At 46.0% G+C, this 9,004-nt stretch overlaps 1 protein-coding gene across 3 annotated transcripts; it reads left to right on the top strand.

Annotated features, from left to right (window-relative positions):
* The first annotated feature begins 1,355 nt into the window (after positions 1–1,355).
* LOC123107345 (GDSL esterase/lipase At5g45910) lies at positions 1,356–3,010 on the top strand. 3 transcript variants are annotated; one of them, XM_044529333.1, is made up of 5 exons: positions 1,356–1,710; positions 1,803–2,018; positions 2,101–2,240; positions 2,336–2,591; positions 2,656–3,010. In XM_044529333.1, exons 1-5 carry the CDS (start codon positions 1,452–1,454, stop codon positions 2,865–2,867), a joined length of 1,083 nt encoding a protein of 360 aa, XP_044385268.1. In that variant the 5' UTR covers positions 1,356–1,451; the 3' UTR covers positions 2,868–3,010. The 3 variants fall into 3 exon arrangements, with proteins under 3 accessions (XP_044385268.1, XP_044385267.1, XP_044385269.1); XM_044529332.1 differs by having other exon boundaries at positions 1,362–1,710; positions 2,324–2,591; XM_044529334.1 differs by having other exon boundaries at positions 1,368–1,710; positions 2,324–2,564.
* The last annotated feature ends 5,994 nt before the right edge of the window (positions 3,011–9,004 follow it).

Raw genomic sequence — 9,004 nt, 5'->3', positions numbered from 1 at the left:
GCTTGCTAAATCGGTCATAGCGGCAAAACCCATCCATCACTTTATGATAGCGGAGGCCCCGGCGTGGGTGTTGGAGGAGATCAACCAATGGATGCATGCGTTCTTCTGGGCTGGCAAAGATAAAGTGAATGGCGAGCAGTGTTTGGTGGCTTGGAGCACAATATGTAGACCCACTTACTTGGGCGGTCTGGGGGTGAGGGATCTAAAGCTTCAAGGACTTGCACTTAGGGTGAGATGGGAGTGGTTAAAGAGGACGGACCTCACGAGGCCATGGCAGGGGCTTGCTATGTTGGAAGATAAAGACGCGAGAGAGGTCTTTGACAGCATGGTAAAGATTGAGGTGGGAGATGGTACCAAGGTGTTGTTCTGGAGGGATAGATGGATTCATGGATTTGCTGTGGTGGATATAGCACCCTTGCTCCATAAGCTGGTGGATACCCGTACCAGGAACCGACGTATCGGTGAGAGATGCCCTTGAGCAGGGAAGGTGGCTGCAGGATTTGAATGGAGAGCTCACATTCACGGGCCATATGCAACTACTTCACCTCAATCTAGCTATTAGTACTGTGCCTCGGGATCCAGATAGGACGGATTGCTTCTCCTGGCCGGCGGACCCGTCCGGGCAGTACACCGCCCGATCCACATACCATCGTCTGTGTCAAGGGATTCAGTGGGTCGCCTATGCTTCTTGCATCTGGAAGAGTTGGGCACTGCTTAAGTGTAAAATATTTGTCTGGTTGGCGATCCAACATCGGATTTGGACCTCGGACAGGAGAGCTAAGCACGGGCTGCAAGAGCACTCTTCTAGATGCTTCACCTGTTTGCAGGCAGAGGACAATGCGGAGCACATATTGATTCAATGTGTTTTCGCACGGGAAGTGTGGCATGAATGCCTACAAGAGCTCAACTTGACCGTGGATCGGCCAACGATGGAGGATACTTTGCTAGAGTGGTGGTTGCAGGCTAGGAGAGGTTTCAGCAAAGAGCACAAACGCGGGTTTGACACTTTCGTGATTGCGGTCACCTGGGCTTTGTGGAAGCAGCGTAATGCACGAGTCTTCAATAGAACGGCCCAACAAAAAACACCTCTCCAGGTGGTTGGTGCGGTTCTGCGGGAGATTCAAGAATGGAGGGAGGCGGGTCTAGGAGTAGGCGGGTTGTCTCGTTTTGTTAGAGAGTAGGCTTGAGCTTGAGTGGGGTGTTATAGGGTGTGGCCATAGGTGGATGTTCGCATCCCCCGCTTGACATCTCTTGTAAATCTTGTTGCTCTTTTTCTATAAATAAAGATAAGGTACGTTATTGGTGTACTTTCGAAATTTTCTATCGTTGTAAGAATTTATTCCGATAAGGAGAGGTGGTCTGGTTGTTTGTGCTACCAAGGTAGCTGAAACTCGTGGCCGGCATTCACTCCATCCCTCTCCGTGTCAGAAATTATTTCTCGATCAAGCAAGATGAGGAGCAAGCGGCTGTGCCTGTGCGCTGCCGTCTGCTGGCTCCTCCTCGTACCACTCTTGGGCCCGTTCTCCGCGGCCGGGCGATACGATTCCATCTTCAGCTTCGGCGGCTCCTCCTCCGACACCGGCAACAACCTCGTCGTCTTCCCCTCCAGCGCCCGCGCCGACTACGTCCTGCGCCCGCCCTACGGCTCCACCTTCTTCGGCCGCCCCACCGGCCGCTGCTCCGACGGCCGCCTCGTCGTCGATTTCATCGGTACGCTATCGCTAGCTACCACTACGCACTACGTACTGCTCCCGGCCGATGTTAATTATTGGCTGTTCTTTGTTTGGGGCCGGATTAGTTAGCGCAACACCTGGGCCTGCCGTTCGTCCCGCCGTCGCTGGCGCACAACGGAAGCTTCCGCCATGGCGCCAACTTCGCCGTCAGCGGCTCCACCGCTCTCGACGCCGCTTTCTTCCGCCGCCTGCTTCCCCACACCAGGAAGCCTCTCAACACCAGCCTGGGCGTGCAGCTGCGGTGGTTCGAGTCTCTCAAGCCTTCGCTCTGCGGCACAACCCAAGGTGGTCCAACTCTAATTAACCACGCGTTTCAGCCGGTAAACTGCAGAGTGACAGCGGATTTATCTCTAATCTACGTACGCAGAGTGCGAAACGTTCTTCAGCAGATCGCTCTTCGTCGTGGGGGAATTCGGGACCAATGATTACGGCATCTTCGTCGAGAACGGCGCGGCAGGGATGGCGCTAGTTCCAGATGTCGTCGGTGCCATCTCCATGGCCGTCGAGGTACCGGCCTCAATCGCCTCGTCAACACTGCAGGTTATTATCTTTATTATCTAGCCGCGCGCGTTGATTAGCACTTGAAACAGAGGCTCATCAAGCACGGGGCGACGAGTTTAGTGGTGCCTGGGGTGATCCCGTTGGGATGCGTCCCCAAGATCCTCACCGGCGACTATTGCCTCCAAGATTACAACAAGCTAGCGACGCACCACAACTTGCTGCTGCAGGAGGCCCTGGACAAGCTCCGGGTCAGGCACCCCGGCACCACCATCGTCTATGCCGACCAATTCGGCCCCGTCATGGACATGATGGAGTCGCCTGCCAAGTTCGGTCAGTCAGCCCAGCACCACATATTCTGTACGTAGCCCTGTTTACATGGTGTGCGCCGGTGAGGATTGTACTGATGCTTGCGACTCTGCAGGTCTTGAAGAGGACGCTCTTCTTACCCCGTGTTGTGGAGGGCCCGGCACGCTTCTCTGTGGTGACGACGGTGGAAACCTATGCCAGAACCCGTCGTCTCGCCTTTTCTGGGACGGTGTCCACCTCACGGAGGCAGCTTACCACTACATGGCTCACCTCTTGCTTCTCAGCATAGACGACACCACTGTAAGAGGGGCCAGCTACAGTTTGTAATCAAGGTGGTGCTACGTACCTACGTCTCCAGACATCCAAAATTAGCCATGGTGCAGGGCGGAAGGCGTGGCTTCCGCCAAATGAAAATGATGCTACTAATTCAAAGCACACCATGCTTGCTTAGCTATAATCCTTGCAACTTCCGCCAAAGCTAGCTACCTTCCGCCAAATGAAATGAAGCATTTGAAGAGAAAAAATTGAAACAAAGTGATTGAGTGGCTTTCGCAAACGTTAAGCATGCTAATTCTTCCGCTAAACCCCACTAGTAGAAAAAGGGGGCTTTGGTCCAGGCCGGGTAACCCCATTAGTCCCGGTTCAGTTCAGAACCGGGACCAATGGGTGCATTAGTCCCGGTTCGTGCGGCTAAGGCATTAGTCTCGGTTCATCTGGACCCTTTAGTCCCGGTTCATGCCACGAACCGGGACTAAAGGGTGCGATGCCCATTAGTCCCGGTTGGTGGCACCAACCGGGATTAAAGGTCTAACCTTTAGTACCGGTTCATGGCACGAACCGGTACTAAAGGTCCAATTTTCAAACTCCCTCCCCCCACCCGTGGACCACCTTTTCAGTTTTAGAAAAAACAAAAGAAAATGATGGAAATGTCAAAAAAAAAATAAGTTTCCCATGTGATATGTGGTCTAGTTGTTGGGAAAATTTACAAATATGAATTTCGACTTTATTTACAAAATCTCTCTGGAATTTGTAAAATGGGAATAACTTTTGCATATGAACTCGGATTAAAAAGTTTTTTATATGAAAAATCATCTACTCAAAAAGTTACATCCGATGGAGACGGCCTATGGCATGTTTGCAAATTTGTAGAATCCTCAAATTCCAAAAGGAAAAAAAGTTATGCTCAAATTTCAGTTTTTTTAAATTTTCATTAAAGCTGGTCAAACTATGGTCAAACTACTTATTCAAGAAGTATTAGTGTTACTAAATAATTATTCAAGAATATTAGTGTTATTAAATAATTATTTCAGTTTTTTTGAATTTTGGTCAAATCTAGTCAAACTGTGGTCAAACAATGGTCAAACTACTTATTCAAGAAATATTAGTGTTACTAAATAATTATTGTTTTTAGCACAATAGTTTCAAATTCAAACAGTGAAATGTGTGACTTCATGCTCAAGTTAAAATCCTGAGGGTTAATAGGATTAACATCTTACTATTGTCAGGAAAACAATGAATGCATACTTGGAAACGAGGGAGAATAGAACCTGGAAGTTAAGCGTGCTCAGGCTGGGGGAGTGGGAGAATGGGTGACCGTTCGGGAAGTTAGATGATTTGGAATGATGAGGGGTGATTAGAGATTAAATTGAGCAGTGATGAGAGGAGTGATTAGAGATTAGAGGTTAAAATAAATTAAAAATTTAAAAATAAAAAAATTTCAAATTTTTTTTTTCAAAAAAAAGAATCAGAAAATTACCTTCAGTATCGGTTGGTGTTACCAACCGGGACTAAAGGTGGACCTCCAGGCAGCGGCCACGTCGAGGGCCTTTAGTCCCGGTTCTGGTTTGAACCGGGACTAAAGGGTCAGGGCATTAGTACCGATCCTTTAGTCCCGGTTCAAGAACCGGGACTAAAGGCCCTTACGAACCGGGACTGCAGGCCCTTTTTCTACTAGTGCCCAAATAGCAGCACAACAGCAGTTTTCCGCCATCCGGACAGAGAGAGAGAGAGATACGTGGTGACTTTTGATTTATCATGCGGATGTCCGAACTCTTGCAAAACGCTTCACGTTTGGTTTCAGTTTACTGGAAAAATATGGTCTTAACCGCTCGGTGGACCAATACAGACCTGTGTTGGATGGCTTCTGGATCCGGCGGGAGATTTGAGGGTCCGTTTTAAAGATGACCTAACAAAGTCATTGTTGGTTTAATGTTTGTCCTAATTGTTCTTGTCTAAGGCCAGTGGGAAAGAGGTACTGCCAATCTCTGCTAGACACACACACAAAAAAAAAAACAAAGCGCGTGGCACGAGCCAATAGAAGTGGCAAAAAAATTGCTACCACACCATGTCGGTGTGTGATAAGAAACTTTTTTCATATTTTTTTTCAGTTTTTTATTTTGTATTTTTCATCTACTTCTATTTCCTATTATCTAAATCACCACTTAAATTAAAGCCTCATAACTCAACTGCATAATTTCAAATATGAAATTGCTTACCACACATACCATGCGGTGCTAACCATGTCCTGCGCAACGCTTATAAATAAATCTAACTCGTCTTAAACAACCAATGTGGTACTAAAAACAAGACATGAAGTAATATATAGTGTGCATCATTTTCTTGGGCCAGTGCAACCTGCATTCAGCCCATGACCTCCAGCTGGCAGACCAAGCCTCTATATTGGGCTACGTGGTGAAGGTCATGAAAGTCCTAATTGAACTGTTTGCTGATTGCTATGGAAAGGTCCACGTCCCCTCCTAAATGTTCTTGCACCCGTAGGATGCAACATGGCACGATGTCTGGATGCACTTGAAGGCCCCTATCCATCCAAGTGATCACAGAGGTTAGCAACTTTGTCATTTTATCTCTCATTACTAGATTAGCTCTTGCAATGCTCTATAATATAGTGATTTATGGATTTTAGTTTGGGAGTAATTATATGTGATAGTTTATTTGATTTATATGCAATTTGAGCTCAAATTAACTCTTAGTTTGCATATGTAGATTTGGTTTACTTAGTGCCTTCCCGTCCCCATCCTAACCACCGTCGATCGCCCGCACCGTCCCGTCCGCGTCAGCCGGCTCTTCCTTCAAGTCTGCCACCGCGTCAGCAGACTCCCGCTCCTTCAAGTTCGTCACTGCATCAGCAGAATCCTGCTCCTCCAAGTCCGGCACCGCATCAGCAAGCTCCTGCTCCTCCAAGTTCGCCACCGCGTCAGCAGACTCTCGCTCCTTCAAGTTCGCCACCGCGTCAGCAGACTCTCGCTCCTTCAAGTCAGGCACCGCGTCAGCCATCTCCGCCGCCTAAGCAACAGGGGAAGAGAGGCGCCACATCTACGGCGGCTAGCGGTACAACAGGAGGCAAGAGATACAAAGTTGGTCCAAGCCTCAAGCCTATTCCGAGGTTGCCTTACCACTTGACTGAAGAGGAAAACAAAGCCGAAGTCGCTGCCCAAGTGCAGGCCCATTTTGGACCGAAATCGCCCCCGCCGCCAGAGGAGAAAGTACCTGAGCATGTCATGCAGCACAATATTGATATGGTTCAACCATTAGCTGCCAAGCATAGGGACCCAGACTATGAGCGCCAAATCAAGAAAGTCATATCAAGCACAAAAAAAAGAAGGAGTCGAGCTCGAGCTCGAGCCAAGAAGCTGCCAAAAAAGTGGGAAAAATGTTCCCCAGCTGGGAGAACAGGCGGTGTAATCGACCCCCCCCCCCCGCTCATTGTACCAACACATGTGAGTAACGACGCCGATCAGCTGGTAATAACCGACGATCATAGAAGGCAGGTTGAAGAGGCCGGTGTCACTATAGAACAACTCCTAGGCATCGAGCCCATGGAAACGTTTAAAGAGGAGGAACTAAAACCGAAATATGCCTGCGGCGAACCTCTGGTCAAGCCTGAGGAGATCCCGTGTCTATCAACGAGAATGTATGAATTACATGAATCCTACATGAGAGAAGCAAATACTACCGATCGAGGGTCCCTCATGGTGAAGGTCGAGGCAGAGCATTACTTCCATGAAAAAGATCTGTGGGTTGAGTTTCAAGAAATGTTTCAGTTATTCAATCAAGACGCACTCGACAAATCTATCGTCAGTTGCTATTGTCTGTAAGTGATTTCTTTCTGTAATTTAAGTCTCTAGCTAGCTGTAGTGCTCGTTCATTACCTGTAATTATCCTCATTATATTCTTTTCTGTGGTATTATGCAGAATGAAGATGTATGGAATGAAAAGAGCTGGACGCTATGGCATTGGGTTCATTGACCCAAATACCATTAATGAAAAGACATGGTTACAAGAATATGATCGACCATAGACATAGAAATGCTTGCTACAGTTCTTGAAGCACCTAAATACCCAACCAGAAATACTACTTCCTTACAACTTCGGGTGAGTGACACTCTCTTATACTACAAATTCTGTTTTTGCTTACTAGATATTAATAAGTGTAGTTGATGAGTTATTGATACGTCTCCAATGTATCTACTTTTCCTAACACTTTTCCTCTTGTTTCGGACTCTAATTTGCATGATTTGAATGATACTAAAAACTAACCCCGAACTAACGTTGTTTTCAACAGAACTATCATGGTGTTGTTTTTGTGTAGAAATAAAAGTTCTCGGAATGGAACGAAACTTTGCGAGGATTTTTTATACAATAAAAGAGAATTTGTGGAGCCAAGAGATACCTGAGGGGGGCACCTGGGTGGGCACAACCCACCAGTGCGCGCCTGCCCCCTAGGCACGCCCAGGTGGGTTGTCCTCACCTGGTGGCCCCGCAGAACCTAAAACCGACACTATAAAATTCTATTTTTTTTTCCGAAAAAATCAGGAATAAAGAATTATCACGATCCACGAGACGGAACCACCGTCACCTCCTGTTCTTTATCGGGAGGACAGATCTGGAGTCCATTTGGGGCTCCGGAGAGGGGAATCTTCGCTCTTCGTCATCACCAACCCTTCTCCATTGCCAATTCCATGATGATCCCCACCGGGAGTGAGTAATTCCTTCGTAGGCTCGCTGGTCGGTGAGGAGTTGGATGAGATTCATCATGTAATCTAGTTAGTTTTGTTAGGGCTTGATCCCTAGTATCCACTATGTTCTGAGATTGATGTTGCTATGACTTTGCCATGCTTAATGCTTGTCACTTTGGGCCCGGTGCCATGATTTCAGATTTGAACCGTTATGTTATCACAATTATATCCATGTTCTAGATCCGATCTTGCAAGTTATAGTCGCCTACTACGTGTTATGATCCAACAACCACGGAGTGACAATATTCGGGACCACTCTCGGTGATGATTGTAGTTTGAGGAGTTCATGTATTCACCTTATGTTAATGCTTTGTTCTGATTCTCTATTAAAAGGAGGCCTTAATATCCCTTAGTTTCCAATAGGACCCCGCTGCCACGGGAGGATAGGACAAAAGATGTCATGTAAGTTCTTTCCATAAGCACGTATGACTATTTACGAAATACATGCCTACATTATATTTATGAACTGGATCTAGTGCCGTATCGCCCTAGGTTATGACTGTCACATGATGAATATCATCCAACAAATTACCGATGCAATGCCTATGAATTTATTTTATATTGTTCTTGCTAAGGTACTACTGCTATCCACTACTAGGAAAAGGCCTACTAATGGCGCACCAGTTTTGCCTACTAACGGCGCACTACTGGTGCGCCATTAGTAGCACGCCACTAGTACTTATTACTAATGGAGCACCACTGGTGCGCCATTAGTATACCACATACTAATGGCGCACCAGTAGTGCGCCATTAGTATGCCTAGAGGTGCGCCATTACTATCTGACTTAGTAATGGCGCACCACATAGAAGTGCGCCATTAGTAATATTTTTTTTCCTTAACTTCATAGTTCTATCCAACCCCAGCACCACCTCACTTCACAAGCACTTGTTGATATATCTATCATATCAATCCTATTAAACCTTGCTGATGTCTAGGACTTTGTTCATGTTCATGAGTATGATGAAATTTTGAAAAAATATTTCAAACTTCCCGATCATATTACATATCATATTTTGAAAAATAATTCAATTTTTTTTAAAACCATTTTTTTCTGTTACTAGTGGCGCACCTAGCATACGGTGCGCCACTAGTAAGTTTGAAATTTTTTGAATTTTTTTGCCTCCGGATCTTAGAAGCCCCGTATCTTTTTTTATGTTAGGTTTTTGTGGATTTTGAAAATGTTTAATGGGGTTCCCCCATTAAATTCGGATGTAACTTTTCGAGTAGATGAATTTTTATATAAAAAACTTTTTCATCCGAGTTTGTACGCAAAAATTATGCCCATTTTTACAAATTCTCGAGAGATTTTGCAAAAAAGTCGAAAATTCATGTTTGTAAATTATGCTAACAACTAGACCACATATCACATGGGAATCTTATTTTTTTGACATTTCTATCATTTTCTTTTATTTTTTTTAAACTGAAAA

The sequence above is a fragment of the Triticum aestivum genome, chromosome 5A (assembly GCF_018294505.1).
Source record: "Triticum aestivum cultivar Chinese Spring chromosome 5A, IWGSC CS RefSeq v2.1, whole genome shotgun sequence".
In the NCBI taxonomy this organism is placed as follows: domain Eukaryota; kingdom Viridiplantae; phylum Streptophyta; class Magnoliopsida; order Poales; family Poaceae; genus Triticum; species Triticum aestivum.
Note: the sequence above shows the minus strand (reverse complement) of the source record. Positions and strands in the feature narration are given on the sequence as shown.